At 37.6% G+C, this 21,382-nt stretch overlaps 1 protein-coding gene across 1 annotated transcript in view; it reads right to left on the bottom strand.

The window, feature by feature from the left end:
• Positions 1-21,382, bottom strand: part of NDFIP1 (Nedd4 family interacting protein 1) — a 62,459-nt gene that overhangs the window by 15,735 nt on the left and 25,342 nt on the right. The window contains exons 2-3 of the mRNA XM_036750292.1: positions 19,061-19,148; positions 14,705-14,835 (exon numbers count right to left, since the gene is read on the bottom strand). Coding sequence (XP_036606187.1) covers positions 14,705-14,835; positions 19,061-19,148 — 219 coding nt within the window. The remainder of the gene's footprint in view (positions 1-14,704; positions 14,836-19,060; positions 19,149-21,382) is intronic.

Below are 21,382 nucleotides of genomic sequence, written 5' to 3'. Positions count from 1 at the left end.
GGGACTAAACATAGCTGAGTAATTTGTGCATTTATTTCTATTCCCAACCAGTAATCCCCAGAGAACTATCATATCTAATCTTTTAAAGATTTTATTCAGGTCTTTAATTTCTTTTCTGTTCATCTTTTTATTAGATTTATCTAGGTCTGATGAGGTAAACTGAGGTCCCCAAATATTATAGTTTGTCTATCTCTCCCTATAACTCAACTTACTTTTCCTCCAGTTATTTAGGTGCTATGCCATTCAACACCTACTAAACATGACATTATTTCATTGTTTAGGATTCCTTTTAACTGTAATATCATCCCCTTGCTTACCTCTTTTAACTTTATCTATTTCTAGAATGGACTGCCACCCTTGTTTTTATTTTTTAGTTCACCTAAAACATAATACTGCTGTTCCAGCCACTCATCTTAACTCTAAATGAATTTTTAATTTCAAGTGTATGTCTTATAAACAACATATTATTGTATTCTGCTTTCTAATTTATCCCATTATTTTCATGTTTTTTGAGTTCATCTCCTTCAATTTCAGTTATGACTGTTAATTGTATATTTCTCTCCACCATATGCTCTCTTTGCCCCCCTACTCCACTCTTTACAAAGAAGGTGGTAGAAAGAAAGGCCTGTGATCAACATTAGTGCTCATTAATCAAAATGTCTGCTTTCCCTCCAGTGCCCATGATTTTTTCTCCTCATCTAGACCCCAGTCACTGGTTCTTACACTTTCAATTCTTTCAATCCTCCCTTTACAACTGATCCACCCTCTGAAATTTAAATATTTTGCTTCCAACACTCCCCTCCCTCTTAAACTCCACCTTTCCCTTAATGTCATCTTAGCCAGTCTTGTGAGTATGAAGTGAAACCTCAGCTCTTTGAGTGTGTGGTTATGTCTGTGTTTGAACCTCCTTATCTGTTCATCTGGTTCAAATGAAATTGAGTGAGATTCAAAGAATGTCCTTTATTCCATATTTAAATAATCTTCTGTTAGAGAACCCCAATAAAGAGAAATACTAAGTTTTCCAAATTTCCTCGTTACTTGCTATAAAAATTTCTCCCAGTCTTCTGGCTGCATTGGTTTTGTTTATGCAAAAAAAAAAATCTTATTTAATGTAATCAAAATTACCCATTTTACATCCTTGTGTATTCCATTTTCCTTCACTTTTCTCTCCTCTCTTAAGACCATCAAAACAGAAAAAAAAAAAACCACCCCCAAACCTCCTGTTTGTCTTATTTAATTCCTTATGTGACCTTGAAATCAGGATTCTAAAAGGGAAACTTGTCTCTTCTCCTCCCTGAATTTAAGCCCTTGACTGCCATCTTAGCACCTTCCAGATGTTCAAATGTATTTCAAATGTATTTATATTTCCAGCTTTTTCTTGACTTCTGTGTTTGGATTCTAAAGTTTCTACTCAGTTCTGATTTTTGTTTTCCAAGAAGGAATGCTCAAAAGTTCTCTGTTTCATTCAAAGTCCATTTCCCCCCTTTAAGACGAAGCTCAATTGTGCAGGTTAGGTAAGTTATTCCCAGTTGTTTTCCTGCCTCAAGTCTCTTCCCACTCCAGTTCATCCTCCTCCACTTGCCTATCAAAGTGATTTGCCTAAAGCACAAATCTGATCATGTCATCCTATATACAATGATCTCCAATGGCTCCCGATTATATCTCCAGGATCAAACCTATTCTGTTTGGCTTTTAAGGACCTTTTTAACCCTACCCCTTCCTATCTTTCCACAAAAAGAGCTGCTATAAATATTTTTGTATATATGGGTCCTTTTCCCTTTTTCATGATTTCTTTGGAATATAGACCTAGTAGTGGTATTGCTGGATCAGAGAGTATGCACGGTTTGATTGCCCTTTGGGCAAAGTTCCAAATTGCTCTCCAGAAAAGCTGGATCAGTACACAATTCCACCGACAATGCATTGGTGTTCCAATTTTCTATGGTACATGATTGTGATAGAATACTATTGTGCTATAAGAAATGACAAACAGGATGGTCTCAAAAAAAAAAAACCTGAAAGACTGACATGAACTGATGTAAAGCAAAATGAGCAGAACCAAAAGAACATTGTAAACCATTAACAGCAATATTGTATGGTGATCAACTGTGAATGACGTAACTATTCTTAGCAATACGATGATCCAAGACAATTTCAAAGGACTCAATTCCAAAAATACTATCCATGTCCAGAGAAAGAACTGATAGAGTTTGAAAGCAGATCGAAGCATACTTTTTTAACTTTATTTTTCTTGGGGGGTTTTTCTGGTCTATATTTTCTTTTACAACATGAATAATGAAATATGTTTTGCATGGCTGCACATACATAACCTATATCGAACTGCTTGCCTTCTCTATGAGAAGGGAAGGGAGAGAAGGAGGGAGAGAATTTGGAACTGAAAATGTTTTTTTAAAAGAATGTTAAAAATTATTTTTACATGTAATTGGAAAAAATATTTTTTTTCTTTTCTTTTTTTTTCTTTTAATTTAAATTTATTTATTTGACATATTTAGTTTTCAGCATTGATTTTCACAAGAGTTTGAATTACAAATTTTCTCCCCATTTCTACCCTCCCCCCCCCCACTCCAAGATGGCGTATATTCTGCTTGCCCTGTTCCACAGTCAGCCCTCCCCTCTATCACCCCCCTCCCCTCTCATCCCCTTTTCCCTTCCTTTCTTGTAGGGCAAGATAAATTTCTACGCCCCATTGCCTGTGTATCTTATTTTTTAATTGCACGCAAAAACTTTTTTTTTTTTGTTTTTGAACATCTGATTTTAAACCTTTGAGTTCCAAATTCTCTCCCCTCTTCCCTTCCCACCCACCCTCCCTAAGAAGTCGAGCAATTCAACCTAGGCCACATGTGTATCATTATGTATAACCCTTCCACAATACTCATGTTGTGAAAGACTAACTACATTTTGCTCCTTCCCAACCCATCACGCTTTATTGAATTTTCTCCCTTGACCCTGTCCCCTTTCCAAAGTGTTTGTTTTTGATTACCTCCACCCCCATCTGCCCTCCCCTCCATCATCCCCCCCCTTTTATTTTTTTTTTTATCTTCCTCCCTCTTCTTTCCTGTGGGGTAAGATACACAACTGAGAATGTATGGTATTCCCTCCTCAGGCCAAATCTGATGAGCACAAGGTTCACTCATTCCCCCCTCACCTGCCCTCTCCCCTCCTCCCACAGAACTGCTTCCTCTTGCCACCTTCATGCGAGATAATCCACCCCATTCTATCTCTCCCTATCTCCCTCTCTCAGTATGTTGCTCTCTCATCCCTTAATTTCATTTTATTTCTTTTAGATATCTTCCCTTCATCTTCAACTCACCCTGTGTCACACATATATATACACATAGATATATACATACATACACATTCACTTATATATATACATAAACATATATATATATGCATATTCCCTTCAGCTACCCTAATACTGAGGTCTCATGAATCATACATGTCCTCTTTCCATGTAGGAATGTAAACAAAACAGTTCAACTTTAGTAAGTCCCTGGCAATTTCTGTTTCTTGATTACCTTTTCATGCTTCTCTTGATTCTTATGTTTGAAAGTCAAATTTTCTATTCAGTTCTGGTCTTTTCACTGAGAAAGCTTGAAAGTCCTCTATTTTATTGAAAATCCATATTTTGCCTTGGAGCATGATACACAGTTTTGCTGGGTAGGTGATTCGAGGTTTTAATCCTAGCTCCATTGACCTCCGGAATATCGCATTCCAAGCCCTTCGATCTCTTAATGTAGAAGCTGCCAGATCCTGGGTTATTCTGATTGGGTTTCCACAATACTCAAATTGTTTCTTTCTGGCTGCTTTCAGTATTTTCTCCTTGATCTGGGAGCTCTGGAATTTGGAGACAATATTCCTAGGAGATTTCTTTTTGGGATCTATTTGAGGAGGCAATCGATGGATTCTTTCAATTTCTATTTTGCTCCGTGGCTCTAGAATATCAGGGCAGTTCTCCTTGATAATTTCTTGAAAGATGATATCTAGGCTCTTTTTTTGATCATGGCTTTCAGGTAGTCCAATAATTTTTAAATTATCTCTCCTGGATCTATTTTCCAGGTCAGTGGTTTTTCCAATGAGATATTTGACATTGTCTTCCATTTTTTCATTCCTATGGTTCTGTTTTATAATATCTTGATTTCTCATAAAGTCACTAGCTTCCACTTGCTCCAATCTAATTTTTAAAGTAGTATTTTCTTCAGTGGTCTTTTGGACCTCCTTTTCCATTTGGCTAATTCTGCCTTTCAAGGCATTCTTCTCCTCATTGGCTTTTTGGAGCTCTTTTGCCATTTGAGTTAGTCCATTTTTTAAGGTGTTGTTTTCTTCAGTGTATTTTTCAGTATTTTTTTTGGTCTCCTTTAGCAAATCATTGACTTGTTTTTCATGGTTTTCTTGCATCCTTCTCATTTCTCTTCCCAATTTTTCCTCTACTTCTCTAACTTGCTTTTCCAAATCCTTTTTGAGCTCTTCCATGGCCTGGGACCAGTTCATGTTTTTCTTGGAGGTTTCTGTTGTAGGCTCTTTGACTTTATTAATTTCTTCTGTCTGTATGTTTTGGTCTTCTTTGTCAGCAAAGAAAGAATGCAGAGTCTGAGACTGAATCTCGGTGCGTTTTCGCTGCCTGGCCATATTCCCAGCCAACTAACTTGACCTTTGAGTTTTTCAGTGGGGTATGACTGCTTGTAGACTAGAGAGTTCTATGTTCCACGTTTGGGGGGGAGGTGCCAGCTCTGCCACACCAGCACTGCTCCTTTCCCAAGAACCCCCAACCCGAAATGGGCTTAGATCTTCGGCAGGCTGTGCACTCCTGCTCTGATCCGCCACTTAATTCCTCCCACCAGGTGGGCCTGGAGCCGGAAGCAGCAGCAGCCGTAGCTGCCCCACCTCCGCTGCCCCCGCGGCTGGAAGCCGAACCGGGAACTCCTTCCACTCCCGCAGCTTTTCCCACTAACCTTCTCAGCAGTCTGGTGTTTGTGGGTTGAGAAGTCTCGTAACTGCCACAGCTCACTGAATCAGGGCGCTAGGGCATGCTCTGCCCGATTGCTGTTCTTGTTGGTCCACGCCGCTCAGGCTGGGCTCTGCTCCACTCCGTTCCCAGCTCCCAGCTCCCAGCTCTGTGCGGGATAGACCTCACCCAGAGACCATCCAGGCTGTCCTGGGCTGGAGCCCTGCTTCCCTCTGCTGTTCTGTAGGTTCTGCCGTTCTAGAATTGGTTCAGAGCCATTTTTTATAGGTTTTTGGAGGGGCTCGGCAGGGAGCTTAGGCTGGTCCCTGCTTTCCAGCCGCCATCTAGGAAAAAATATTTTAAAAAAACACTAGAAAGCAAAGGAATAAATGGAGCATTCCTTTACAAAATAAACCAACAAAAAAACCCTAATGTAACCTTGGGCCACATTAAGGGAAGTACAGTGTCTAGGACCAGGAGTGATGGTCCTTCTGTACTGCTTTGGTCAAATCGCATCACATGTATTATTTTCAGCTCATGGCTCCACATGACGCTAAAAAGTTGTAGAATGATCATAGAAGAGGTTGACCAGAACAATGAAGGTCCTCAAGTTCTAACCACATGAATATCAGTTGAAGGAATTAGAGAGTTTAGCCTGGAGAGAATTCAGGAGAGAACATAAGAGCTGTCTTTAAGGACTATAATATGAAAGAGAGATCATTAGACTTGTTCTGATCGGACTCAAGAGGACAGATCTAGGACTGACAGGAGTTACAAAGGGGCAGATTTAGACTTGATATAAGGAAAAGCTTTGAAACAATTAGAACTATGCCAAAATGGAACAAGCTGCCTTGACTGGATGATAACTTATTAGTATGCTGTAGGGTGACTTTGTTCAGGTATAAATGGCCCCTGAGATACTTTCCAACTGTTCATTCTGTAAAGATTTGTTTGGGCCAGTATATAGGCCCAGAATAACTATCATCTTTCCCATTTTTTAAAACATGAACTATTTCAAAACTGAGACTTATCTTGGCACCATTAATACCATATCCCCTTCAACAAATCTTTCTTACTAAGAAGAGATGCTACTAAGAACAAACATGGGGGGCAAGGCCAAGATGGCAGCCGGAAAGCAGGGACTAGCGTGAGCTCCCTGCCGAGTCCCTCTAAAAACCTATAAAAAATGGCTCTGAACCAATTCTAGAACTGCAGAACCCAGAAAATAGCAGAGGGAAGCAGGGCTCCAGCCCAGGACAGCCTACATGGTCTCTGCGTAAGGTCTATCCTGCACAGAGCGGAGCAGAGCCCAGCGTGGGCGGCACGGACCAACCAGACCAGGAGCCAGCGGAGCGTGCCCTAGCGCCCTGAATCAGTGAGCTGCAGCAGTTACCAGACTTCTCAACCCACAAACACCAAAGACAACAGGGAAGGTTAGTGGGAAAATCTGCGGGAGTGGAAGGAGTTCACGGTTCAGCCACTGCTCCAGGGGCAGAGGAGGTGAGGCAGCTACAGAAGTACAGCTGCAATTGCTTACGGCCCCAGGCCCACCTGGTGGGAGGAATTAAGTGGCGGATCAGAGCAGGAACGAAGAGCCTGCTGAAGATCTAAGAGTCCAGTCTGGGTTGGGGGTTCTTGGGGAAGGAAGAGTGCTGGTGTGGCAGAGCTGGCGCATCCCTCCAGGCGTGGAACATAGTTCTCTTAACTCTACAAGCAGTCATACCCTGCTGAAAAACTCAAGGGTCAAGTTAGTTGGCTGGGAATATGGCCAGGCAGTGAAAATGCACCCAGATTCAGTCTCAGACTCTGGAATCTTTCTTTGGTGACAAAGAAGACCAAAACATACAGCCAGAAGAAGTCAACAAAGTCAAAGAGCCTACAACAAAAGCCTCCAAGAAAAACATGAACTGGTCCCAGGCCATGGAAGAGCTCAAAAAGGATTTGGAAAAGCAAGTTAGAGAAGTAGAGAAAAAATTGGGAAGAGAAATAAGAAGGATGCGAGAAAACCATGAAAAACAAGTCAATGACTTGCTAAAGGAGACCCAAAAAATACTGAAAAATATACTGAAGAAAACAACACCTTAAAAAATAGACTAACTCAAATGGCAAAAGAGCTCCAAAAAGCCAATGAGGAGAAGAATGCCTTGAAAGGCAGAATTAGTCAAAAGGAAAAGGGGGTCCAAAAGACCACTGAAGAAAACACTACCTTAAAAATTAGATTGGAGCAAGTGGAAGCTAGTGTCTTGGTGAGAAATCAAGATATTATAAAACAGAACCAAAGGAATGAAAAAATGGAAGACAATGTAAAATATCTCATTGGAAAAACCACTGGCCTGGAAAATAGATCCAGGAGAGATAACTGAAAAATTATTGGACTACCTGAAAGCCATGATCAAAAAAAGAGCCTAGATATCATCTTTCAAGAAATTATCAAGGACACCTGCCCTGATATTCTACAGCCAGAGGGCAAAATAGAAATTGAAAGAATCCACCGATCGCCTCCTCAAATAGATCCCAAAAAGAAATCTCCTAGGAATATAGTCTCCAAATTCCAGAGCTCCCAGATCAAGGAGAAAATACTGAAAGCAGCCAGAAAGAAACAATTTGAGTATTGTGGAAACACAATCAGAATAGCCCAAGATCTAGCAGCTTCTACATTAAGAGATCGAAGGGCTTGGAATACGATATTCCAGAGGTCAATGGAGCTAGGATTAAAACCTCGAATCACCTACCCAGCAAAACTGAGTATCATGCTCCAAGGCAAAATACGGATTTTCAATAAAATAGAGGACTTTCAAGCTTTCTCAGTGAAAAGACCAGAGCTGAATAGAAAATTTGACTTTCAAACACAAGAATCAAGAGAAGCATGAAAAGGTAATCAAGAAAAAGAACAAGAAAAAGAAATTGCCAGGGACTTACTAAAGTTGAACTGTTTTGTTTACATTCCTACATGGAAAGATTATGAGTATGATTCATGAGACCTCAGTATTAGGGTAGCTGAAGGGAATATGCATATATATAGATATAGATATATAGATATATATGTTTATGTATATATATGTGAGTGTGTATGTATGTATATATGTATGTGGAGAGAGGGAGAGGGAGAGAGAGAGAGAGAGAGAGAGAGAGAGGGCACAGGGTGAGTTGAAGATGAAGGGATGATATCTAAAAGAAATAAAATCAAATTAAAGGATGAAAGAGGAATATATTGAGAGAGGGAGATAGGGAGAGATAGAATGGGGTAAATTATCTTGCATAAAAGTGGCAAGAAAAAGCAGTTCTGTAGGAAGAGAAGAGAAGGCAGGTGAGGAGGAATGAGTGAATCTTGCTCTCATCAGATGTGACCTGAGGAGGGAATACCATACATACTCAATTGGGTATCTTACCCCACAGGACAAAAGGAGGAAGAAGATAAAAAAAGGGGGGATGATAGAAGGGAGGGCAGATGGGAGTGGAGGTAATCAGAAACAAACACTTTCGAAAGGGGACAGGGTCAAGGGAGAAAATTCAATAAAGGGGGATAGGTTAGGAAGGAGCAAAATATAGTTAGTCTTTCACAACATGAGTATTGTGGAAGGGTTACACATAACGATACACATGTGGCCTATGTTGAATTGCTTGACTTCTTAGGGAGGGTGGGTGGGAAGGGAAGAGGGGAGAGAATTGGGAACTCCAAGTTTTAAAAACAGATGTTCAAAAACAAAAAAAAAAAGTTTTTGCATGCAACTAGAAAATAAGGTACACAGGCAATGAAGTGTAGAAATTTATCTTGCCCTACAAGAAAGGAAGGGAAAAGGGGATGGGAGGGGAGTGGGGTGACAGAAGGGAGGGCTGACTGGGGAACAGGGCAACCAGAATATATGCCATCTTGGAGTGGGGAGGAGGGTAGAAATGGGGAGAAAATCTGTAAATCAAACTCTTGTGAAAATCAATGCTGAAAACTAAATATATTAAATAATAAAAAAAAAAGAACGAACTCATTTGCAGAGTAAACTCAGTACTTACTCAACAGAAAAGAACTACTGAGGAACATTCAAAACCATGATGATTAACTCTGACTTCAGATAAGGATAAGTAAGCCTTTCTTTAACCAACTGCTTTATTTTTTGGCTAATTCATTAAAAATTTTCAAATATAATTCCTCTCCTAGTAATATTGCAATAATCTCCTAAAATCATTTCCCTGTCTCATCTCTCCCTTTCCTAGTATAATTCTATACATCATGCTATAATAATATTTTCATAGGTTCAATCCCACTGATCTACTCAAAAACCTGCTCAGCCTACAGAATAGAACTATTTAACCTTGCATCCAAGATCTGCCTCCTCCTCTCACTCATAAATCTGGGCCTAATCTGCATTTTAAATCTTATTTTCCTTATAGAAAGTATAAAAGTTTTTCTCTGAAAGTTTCCATATCTTTCTCCCTCATATGGAATTTCCAATTACCCTCTATCTCTACCTATTAAAACTCTATTCTCCCAAAATTCTAATTTCACCTTTCATAATAGTTTCTTTCCCCTGATCAATCATATGATGATCAACTGTGAATGACTTAGCTATTCTTAGCAATACGGTGATCTGAGACAATTCCAAAGGACTCAATTCCAAAAATGCTATCCACCCCCACAGAAAGAACTGATGGAGTCAAAGCAGATTGAAAGAATACGTTTTTTAACTTTATTTTTCTTGCGGGTTTTTTTTTTTGGTCTGTGTTTTCTTTTACAATATGACTAATAACGAAATATGTTTTGCATGACTGCACATGTACAACCTGTACCAAATTGCTTGCCTTCTCAATGGGGGGGAAGGGATAGATAAGTGCTATCTTCCTTCTTTTTCATTCCTGTGGCATGTGTGACTTATATGTTCATATGACAGACATGTCATGCATTGTCTAGCATTATAATTAGTTTTGGATATATCTCTCTAATTAGATTAGAAATTCTTTGTCTAGCACCTTCTATTTCTCTTTTTCCTTCATAATTTCTGGTATATTGCAAGTACTCAATAAATTTATTAAATGAATTAATATTTTGAATAAACCTTAATGTCCTGATCTATTTGATAAGGTGCTCACCCTCTGTGCATATATCATAAAAACAACTTGACATTTATACAGAACTTTAAAGTTTACAAAGTACTTTACATAATTATCTCATTTGATCTTCAGAACCACATCGTGCATGCGGAAGGTACCACAGGTATTATTTACCTCATTTTACAGAAGAAAAAACTAGGTTCAGAGAGGTTAAGTTACCTATGGTCACATGACTAGTAGGCAATATAAGGGGCATTTGAAGCCAAGTCTCTCCTGATTCTATCCACTAAGGCCTATTGCCTCTCTAAACTATCTTAACACACACATACATAGTTTTGTTGCTCTTCTTTTGATCTTGGATTCTAGCCCCCTGGAGGACTAAAAGCATGCTCCCTTCACCTGTCAAAATTCCCTTGATATCCAACAGGCCCTCATTAAATAATATTGATAATAATGATAAATGTACACCACAGTAACACTGGGGGGTTATCTAGCTTGAAGATTTCAAATAACATATGAAACACTTCATCAGAAAGTCTCCTCGCTATCAAATTTTAAAATAAAAATCACTGTATATACCACCAAATTCTCATTTAAATGATGTCACCTTTCTAGTCCTAGATTCCTCATGACATAGATAGAAGCTCTGAAGATCTTTTTCTAGCATTAAAATAATGTCTATGGCCCTATAATTCTGTAAGCTCAACTCACTGTGAGTTATTTATTTCAAATAATCTTTAAAAACATCAATTTCATTAAAACATGTAAAATCCACTCATGAACACTATTAATTCAAAGTACAGCCAAAATGGCACTAACAGTAGACCATGGAAATAATCTTTAAAAATATCTATTAGAACATTAAACTATTATAACAGATTATAAAAGGAAACCAAGAGGCATTAGCATTAACAAATAAAAAGCCAATCTTGGAGTCAAGAAGACACAGATTCAAGTCCTGCCTCTGAGACATACACTAATCTATATGCCCAATGACAATTCATTCAGTCTCCCAGTACTGAAGCAAGACTATAAAGCTCCAAAGATGTCAACATGAATCAGTAAAGAGTTTTTTCCCCACAAATGAAGATACACCTCTAGAACACACACCCTCTAGCATATATAGGCATATTCTGGTGCTCAGAACAAGAGAATGTTTCATACTGCAACACAGCCTTACGTCTATTTCCCCCTGCTACGTACAATCACCAACTCTGCTCCAATGTCTTGTATTTCCTGTGCCTTCTTGCTCAACTACCTTATACTACCTTATGCTGTCAGCTATACCCACCAAGGAAGTACAGGGCGGGGGGGGGGGGGGGCAGGGTGTCATAGGCTAAGCCAGAGACACTACTACCTGTTCAATGAAACTGGTAAAGGTAATGTCCTGAACCAGTCAGTCTGGTGGTCCAGTATTTTATCTTGTAGAGAGATTCTTGTCACAAACAACCAAATCCAGCTAAAGTCTTAGAAATAGAATTGCTTGAAGATGTTATCTCAGCCTTTCAACTCATTGTAGCCCACAGACTTCAGGTTAGGTAGCAGCTGGTCCTGCTCCACACAAGTACTGAACAGCTTGAGGCAAAAGCTCTCTGGCTGCTCTAATCATCTCATTACCATTTAGTTATGTAGAATGGAGAACAAAATAATTTGTTCCTCCCTGACTCAGTTCCTGATTTAAGTATCAGGAGAGAGGGTACCAACAAACCATGTCCTGAAAAAGTAGCTTTTAAAAAATGAAGACAATTTCTTGATTCAAAACTCTTTTTCCTTATAAAAGGGACAACATATTCAGACCTTTCAGATCTGACATGGAGGGTGCTAAGAAGCAGGTCAGAGTTGTTGTTATTCTTCAGTCATTTCAGTCATGTCTAACTCTTCATAACCCCATTTTGGGATTTTCTTGGCAAAGACATAGGAATAGCTTGCCATTTCCTTCTCCAGCTCATTTTACAGATGAGGAAACTGAGGCAAACAGAGCTAAGTGACTTGTCCAGGATCACATAGCTTCCAAGCACCTGAGGCTGAATTTGAACTCATGAAAATGAGTTTTCTTGACTCTAAGTCCAGAGTATCTGTCCTCCCTCCCTCCCTTCCCCCCACCTCCCCAGTTGTACTAAGTTAGATATGTCTCTAAAGACCATATGAATATAAGTACTTATTAACTTTGTATTTTTTCATTAACAAAGTCATCCATTAATCCAGTAGGGTGCAGATAGCCAAGAGTCTTAATGTCCCACTTTTAGAGATGTCAGATGTTAAACAAAATTCTTTCTCAAAAAGAATAGCCTTAACAGCTTCGTAGAATCATAGAACTTGAGAGACGGAAGTAAACTCAATGGCTATTGAGTCTAATCCATACAATAAAGGAATCTCTACTGTAATTTACCCTGCTTGAAGACCTCCAAGGAAGAATCTCACTCACCTAGGCAGCCCATCCTATTTTTGGACAGCTCTAATATTTAACAAGTTTTTACTGACATCAAGCTTGTATTTATTTGCCTTTTTGCAGCTTTCACACTTGGCAGGATTATCATTGCTTCTGGTTCGGACCCTTTGCCACATGACAGCCCTTCAAATATTTGAAGACAGTGATCATGTCTGTCCTTCTCTCCCCTCCCTCCCACCCCAGTCTTCTCTTTTCCAGGTTAAATATGCACAATTCCTTCAAGTGATCCCTGTATGACATAGGTTCAGACCCTTTACTATCCTGCATGTCTACCTATGGATACTCTATAAGTCAATGTTCTTCTTAAAATGTGGTACCCAGAACTAAAACACAACACTTCAAATAAGGTCTAATGAAAGCAAAATACTGTGAGATTATCACTTCTCTGTTCCTGGAAATTATGACCTTCTTAACTGTGAGATTATCACCTCTCTATTTCTGGAAATTATGCTCTTCTTAATGCAATCGAAACCTCCATTTTTTTCATTAGAGTTGACTCATACTAAGCTTGCAGTCCACTAAACCTACAGATTTTTTTTCAACTGCTATATAACCATGCTTCCTCTTATCTTATACTTATATAGTTAATTTGGGGTGGGCAGGGAGAGGTACCCAAGAACAAGACTTTAGTAATCCCTCTTGAATTTCTCTTTCTCAGCCCAATGCTCTACCTCATCAAAATTCTTTTGGATTCTGACTCTGTTATGCACTGTTTGTTTTCATCTGAAAATGTAACCAATAAAATAAAATATAAATTTTATTTAATGATAAAAATGTTTAACAGCCAAACACGTATCCCTAGTGTACTACACTGGAAACATCTTATCCCACTGACACTGAACTCTTAACAACCATTTGGGTACAGTTCTGATTCTAATCAGTTCTGATTCCATCTGACTCTATTATTGTCTAATTTATATTTTCCATCTTCTTCCATAAGCACAGCATGTAATATTTTATCAGAAACTTTGCTAAAAATCTAGGTTAACTATATCCACAGCACTCCCCTTATCTACTACTTCAGGAATCCCATTAAAGAAGGAAATGACTCTGGCAAGAGTGGTTCTTGAGGAAGCCAGGCTGGCTACTTGTCATCACCACTTCCTTGTCTAGATGTTCCCCAACCATCTTTTTAACGAACTGTTCTGGAATTTTCCCAGGAATTAAAGTCAAACGCACTGGTCTATAGTCTGTTCTCTTTTTGAACATCATGATATTTATGTTTCTCTTATTTTGCACTACCACTTTTCATTTTCCTGTGATCTTTCAACTATACATTGGTTCAGCCAATTGCTTCAGGACCTAAGAATGTAGTTCATCTGAACTAGATAACTGAAATTGATGAGGGATGGCTAGATTCTCTCCTTATTTTGGGCATCAACTCCTTGTTAGCCACTTTTGTTGTATCATCTTCAGCATAAAATTTGTCCCCCCTGGCAAGAAAAACAAAACAAAATAGATTGGAGCAGCTCTGAAGTAAGAGGGAAGGAAGAAGGAAGGAGAAGGAAGAGAAGGAATAGGAGAAGACGATAACGACTCTTAGTTGTCTTAGCTTTCCTTACTGGCTTCGGCTCATTCTGAGAATGAGCTTCTCTGAAACTATTTTTACTGTGCCATATTTTCATATTCGTTATATCATATGTTCTATCTGGACATTGCATTCTTCTGTACATTTTGTTTTTAAATTTAGACTGGCTGATAACTGTCCTGTGTACTAGTATCAGTCTCTTCAGACACATCCCATTTTTTTCTCTTCGTTGAAATTGTTGCCCTTTGTATCTACCAAATTTCATCATTAAACATCTCCCACATCCCTCCCGGGCTTACTATTCCTGAATAATTTTATTATTTCAGATTCCATCTTTCCTCTGTATCCTTTGAAATCTGATTTATCAAAATCTAGGGTGGGTGTCAAGACTATGATCAGATTTTCATTCTTTCTCTATCAAAAACTAGAGGATGGACCAATCATATCCTCCAAAGATACCCATTATTTCTAGCCCAGCTGCTAGTTCTTCCCTCATGGTCAAAGTCTGATCCAAAAAAAAATTTCCCCACATTGGGTTTTTCCATTTTTTCTTCACTTCATCATTAATAACAAGAGATGAAAATGTATTATTTTTAAAAGTACATTATTCTTTAAAAATTACTAGTGTTTTCAGTAATCACTTTCCTCATATCTAAGAAATAACTAAACAAATGTTAACTCCTACACAACAATCATTAATTACATCATGTCCAATACTCACTCTCCCAGGAACCAAGGGGATGGTAGCTTCAGCCTTGGTCCTTTCTGCTTCATCATAAGTAGGCAATGTGGTAGCCACATTGTAAGACGGGGGCTTAGGAAATCCAGATTCATCTTTGTAGTCAAAATATGCTGTAGAGAAAGATTAAAAAAAAATCACATACAGAAAAGGAGCTTAAGATGGTTTATTTATTGCTCATGCCATGCATTCTCTCAATGGGTATGATTTTTAAATGATTTCTATGTAGATTACCAAAAATAAATTTTGAATCTTAGACCATCTTTACTGCCATGTTTTCAGGGAAACTCCTTCCACTGTGATTTATGTACTTTCAATATTTTCTTAAAGAAAAACATCCAACAAGCTAACTTGATGAAGAAAAGTAATACTACAAACCAAAAAAAAAAAAAAAAAAGATTTTTAGATTATTGTTTCCTTTCATTACAATTAAGAAAGAACTATTTTTTTTAAATAAAAGGTAAAATTTGTATCACAGTAAAGTTGTTATAGTCATGTGCATTTTGCACATTATCATGAGAAGTCATTATTGAGAAAAGATTTAGAGATAGAAAAGACTTCTGAAGTCATCTAATCCAACTCCCTCATTTTACAGATAATTAAATTGAGGCACTTGAGAGGTTATGGGCCTTATCCCAGGTCATACAAGCAGTAAATAATCTTTAGACTCCAAATCCAACACCATTTCCACGGTGCCATACTGCTATTTTATGAAATTAGTACTGTCACTATCACAGTAAGAAAACAGGTTAATATGACTTAAGAATCAAAAGACCTAGACTCAAATCTCACCTTTACTAGTACCTGTAGGACATCGTAAAAGCCAAAGAAATTCTATAGGCTTCAGTTTTATTATCTGAGAAAGGAAGTATGTGGAATAAATGATCTCAGAGGTCACTTCAGGGTCCAAATCTATGAATCTATCACATTCTGGCATGTCTGACATGGCTAATACACTGATAGAACCGTAATTTATATTTTAAAAAGCTGATAACACAGGCCTAACATCTATTAACTTTCTTTTCTCTCTTTAAAATGAGAAACTTCATGATCAATGCCCCTTATTGTCAAAAGCTCAAAGAAAAAACATTTATTAAAAAAACTTAATCTCTCCTACATTCATGCTTTCTTAATTAAATTCCTACAATATCCTGTAAGGAAAAGAATGTCCTACAATTCATCAAGATTAAATTTTCCTATTTTTTAATTTTCCCATGCTTTATTGAATCAGAAAAGCTATATAGTTTCAAGACCTATGCAGCTATGCAGCTCTTAGACTATCGTACCAACATTTTTAGAACTATCTGTGTTTTTCCATAAACTATTATTCTTTTCTACCTGAAGACACAATCCATAAAAGAGAGCATACTTTAAACAAACTTATAATTTATGTTTATAAATTAATCTAAAACTATCTTACTTCCACAGATAGTGCTAAAAAATGTTTAAAATATACAATTTAAAATGTTTAAAATATAATAAATGTTTAAAAAGCTATGCCAAGCTCAATGAAATTTATCTACAGATTTTCCCTACAAAAAGCCACAATACTACCTACAAAAAATGCCAAATCAATAATCAAATACTGCTTGACGTCTTGATGAACTAAGATTCTCTAAGATCTAAAAAAGAAAGGAGTTATAAAGAGCCTTTATGAAAAATCTGCTTCCAATTCCAAAAGATATGGAATCCATTTTTAACAACCTTAATAAAATGATTCATATTACCTTAAGTTCTATTTCACATTCAACCCAACAATATTTATCAGGTACATTTGGCACTGCAACAAGCCAACGTCTCAAAGTTCATATTGTACTGTAAAAAGCCCTTCTTACCTCAAAAATGATTGGGCGAATCACTATATTATAGCAGAAGTCACTAACATGGAGCAGCTAGGTGGTGCGGTGAGTAGAGCACCGGCCCTGGAGTCAGGAGGACCTGAGTTCTAATCTGACCTCAGATACTTGACACACTTGCTAGCTGTGTGACCTTGGGCAAGTCACTTAACCCCAATTGCCCTGCCTTCTCCCCTCCAAAAAAAAAGAGAAGTCACTAACTTACGTTCATAACAAAGACCCTAAGTTATCAAGAAAAGGTTAGAATATGTTCACTATATGGAAATATTTCCTGCCAAAATAGTTAAAATTTTAAAATAAGTTGGTACTTAAAGCAATAAATTTTAATCTATTCAGAAAATTCAGCTGTCCAGAACAATTTATCCTCGAAAGACTACAGATAGTTGAGATAAAGATTTTTACTCTCTAAAATAAGAATCCAGTTGCTCATTAACCAAGTGAAAATCTTACCAGTACTGCTTGAAGTTATAAACCAAAGAGAAAAAAAAGCATAGCTCTCTGGTTCTTTTTCAGATAGCCTCAGTTTTGCTCTGCCTCTCCTAAACAAATAGAAATTTAATGAGGCTAGCCAAAAAAGCACTATTCAAACATTTTTTCTGTCCCCTGATTCCAGGTAAGTCATCATCCTCATTCAGAAATGAAGGCACCCAGTAAATTCCCCAGTTACTAAGGTAGTTAAGTTACCACAGGGGAAAAGGCAGCAGGAATAAGAGCTAAGAAGTGGCCATCCACTTATACAGTGGTGATAACAACTTCAAGGAAACATTCCACATAACCCATACAATCCCACTGTGAAGTAAAAGGTGGGGTGGAAGGTACTTGTCTAGCCAGATGGACACCTGACTACAAGTTAAAGTTTTGGGGGGAAGGTTCTACTAAGGCTCTAGCATGGACCACTATGTTTCCTTACTTATTCACCTTAAGTATATGCTAAACTAAAAGAAATGTTTGAAAAAGGGAAGATAAGAGGTTGACTATGGCCCAAGTCAGACTGAATATTGTTTTGCTTCCTTTTGTTCCTTTTCGAGCCTTGTAAAAGACGATCAGTGAGTTATACTTTTGCTCTCAAGTTTTCAAATAAGATTTTATTAGCATAAAAGCATCATTAATAACCATAAATGCTATAGACATTAGAAACGGGTACCATTTCATAAATGAATCATAAATAACAAGAAGACTAAGCAAACTATGAAAACAAAAAAACTGTTTAAAATAGAATTGAAATAGACAAATCAAAAAAGCAAGACTACACAGTCTGAAGGCTCTTAAATTTCTATTAGTGCATTTATTGAAGCCTTGACTAATTACTTTATTTTTTAGCATTCTGAATTCTTGATTTTATTCTTTAACTGGCAGCATTAAAAATGAACTTTAAATAAGTTTTGTGAAAACATGGACTCAAATGTATGTTAAAATAAAGAATCTTATTTAAAGTTTTGAGTTCCAAATTCTACCCCTCCTTCTTTCCCTCCCCCACTCCTCCCTGAGACAGTAAGCAATAGGTTATACATGTGCAATTATGCAAAACATTTCCATATTAGTCATTTCATACAAGACAACTCAAATAAATGAAAAAAATGCAAGAAGTGAAAAATAGCATGCTTCAGTCTGTATTCAGTCAATATCAGTTCCTTCTCTGAAGACAGGTAGTATGCTTCATCATGAGTCCTTTGGGATAGTCTTGTTGAGAATAACTAAGTCATTCACAATTCATCAAACAATATTGCTGTTATTACATACAATGTTTTGCTGGTTTTGTTCACTTCACTATGCATCAGTTCATATAAGTCTTTCCAGGTTTTTCTGAAATCATCCTGCTCATTTCTTACAACAAAAAAAATATTCCATTACAATCATATACCATAGATTTTTTTAGCCATTCCCCAATTGATGGCTATCCAACTGATTTCCAATTCTCAGACACCTCAAAAAAAAGTTTGTGATAAAATATTTTTGTGCATATAGGTCCCTTTCCATTTTTTTTGGATGTCTTTGGGATACAGACCTAGCAGTGATATTGCCAGATCAAAGGGTATGCATGGTTTTGTAGCCCTTTGGGCATAGTTCCAAATTGCTCTCCAAAATGATTAGATCAGTTCAGAACTCCACCAACAGTGCATTAGTAGTGTCCCAGTTTTCCCACATCCCCTCCAACAACTAAGGAACTAATCTATGTTCCCCTCCAATTATTTTTTACACTAAATTTTTTTTCAATTAATTTTCAATTAACAAAAATCTATTCTTTCCCCTCCACAACTCTTTCCTCCTCCCCTGAAAAAGAAAATAAAAATAAATCCGTCATAACAAATATACATGGAAAAGTGCACCCCTCAGGTCATAAACAAAACAAAAACTAGGCCAGTTTAAAAAAAAAGATAACAAGGCAATCATTTGTGAAAATAAATTAGAAAAACAAAGATAGAAAAATAAAATTCCCTTGGGGAATGAAAAGAGTAAAGCAGTTCAGTCCTTTTCCATTTACCTGCACTCTCTGCAGAGATGCTGCTGTAGGGGGGAGGAGCATCGCTAACAACTCGCTCAGGTTCTCCAGACTCTTCCTCATTCTGCAACTGAAAACAAATTTTATTTTAATAAATGCGATAATTAAAAGTTCTCTGATGTAGTAGTGATAGTGCTGTATACAGAGTCTGTGCTTAAACGAATAGTTCACTCTCACTGAAGAGCCTAATTAAGGAAAATAAGACAACATGCAAACCATTTTGCTTGGATATTTCTCAACTCAAGTTCACTGTTCATATTTGAAATATTCAATGTTTTAATAATCCCAAATAGTTTAGGCATTCTGCTAGATTCGACAAATGACATAACCTCCTCCCAATTCCACCTCTATGAAACTCCATAGTAAGTATTTGGCAATGAGAGTTAAGTTGTTCAAAATACTCAATCCTTTTAATTTTTTTTTTGTCCAAACCTATGATTTCACTAGGAAATTCTGGTGAGGAAGTCCCTTTTACCAATGTAAATCTTTTACATTGAAAAATTACAATGAACAATTTTTATAAGGTGTTGGGTGACTTGTCCATAGCAAACAGGGGTAGCTAGGTAGTCTAGCAGATAGAGCAATAGTCCTGGAGTCAGAAATACCTGACCTCAGATCTAGCCTCAGACATTTACGAGATATGTGAACCTGGGCAAGTCATTTAACCTCTCCCTCAGTTTCTTCACCTATAAAATGAGGATAATAGCACATATCTTCCTGTGAGACAACAGTGCCCATATCCTGTGAAGATCTAATGAGATAATAGTTTTAAAGCACCTTGCACAGTGCCTGACACCTAGTAAGAATTATATAAATATTATTGTTATTATGATTACTAATGGAACCCAAGGTGTTCCTGATCTGGAGTCCAACCAAGGCCAGATCTTTCCTTACTCAATACAACACAATGCCTCTCCAACTTTTTAGTACACATCTCAAACACGTTGTTCTACAGTTCATGGATGAGAGTAGTGCCATCTTAGAATAAGAAAAATAAGTTTTTAGTTTTTCCAATGTAGTTAACAGGCTGCACTGGGCCATCCATTCAGTTTTCTCTTTCTCCAATAGTAATGATATAATCTGAGACCATGGAATATGTTTAACTCTATGTGAAAGTGAAATGCTTTTTGAGGGTCAAACCTTTAATCCCTACTTTACTGATATTTTGGAGGGCTCATACCTGTGATTTAAGAGGAAGTAGGGTGCTCCCCATTGAATGAATGCCCTTTACAAACAAAGCGCAGCCACTGTTCTGCAAACTTGATTACCTGGAGCAATAAGGTTAAGTGACTTGTCCAGGGTCATATGCCAGTACATGTCAGAGATGAGACTTGAACCCCTGACTCAAAAGCCAGACTTCTCTATCACTACACCAACATGCTTGAAGTGACATATATTTTACATTCTACCTTGAACCGTTACAGAAAAACAACATAATCTAAAACTTAAGTATAGTAAGAAAAACCAAACCTACATGTTAAAAGGCGAAATTCTCCATTTCCTATTCACTCTATATGGTCATTTAAAACAAGATATAAATGTATAAGTGCTAACCAGTATTACCAAATCTTTAATTTCAAATTCTTGCACACAAGCCTAATTTTCATAATAAAGTCACACCATAATTATCCAACTATTTACATTTTAATGAATGAAGAATTTATTAAGTGTCTGCCTTGTGCAATACAGAAAGAAAAAGTAAGAAGGTCCCTGTTCTCCAGGAGCTCACATTCTAAGGTAACACAAGTGGAAGGTTTCAGCAGCAGGTAAGATGATGAGGTGGAAAAGTCCCATGGTCCTTAGGGTGTAGTGGCAAAGCAGATGGTAATGCTTGTTCTTTAATGTCATTTCCACTATAAAATACCGCTTTCTGAGGTTGAACCATTTGACAGTGCCAAGAACTTTGGTAGCAAGAATCTTCTTTCTGGGTGGGCAGTAGCTCAGGCTCTTGCACCTACAAGAGCTGGGCTGCATATCAACTGTAGCACCCACAAGAGCTAGGCTGCATATAAACAGGAGTTACTTTCCAGGATGACAGCTAAGGATTCAGCTGGAGGCTTGCCTGCCCTCTGGCAGAGGGTTGGCAGTTGATGGAGAAAGCTGCCCCCTTTTTCACAAGAGTTACTCCCCTGGATAATGGTGGTGAGGGCTGGGCTGTAAGTAGGACCAGTTGTTGAGGTAGTACTGCCACTCCCAGGGATCCCATATCTAACGTTTAGCTTGGGTCAAGATATACCTAAATTATTTAATTTTAACCAAAAATCAATTTTGTAAAACACTTAAAATATTTATATGTAAAGCAAT

Source organism: Trichosurus vulpecula, chromosome 3 (genome assembly GCF_011100635.1).
Source record: "Trichosurus vulpecula isolate mTriVul1 chromosome 3, mTriVul1.pri, whole genome shotgun sequence".
Lineage (NCBI taxonomy): Eukaryota > Metazoa > Chordata > Mammalia > Diprotodontia > Phalangeridae > Trichosurus > Trichosurus vulpecula.
This window is presented reverse-complemented; position numbering and strand designations above follow the sequence as displayed.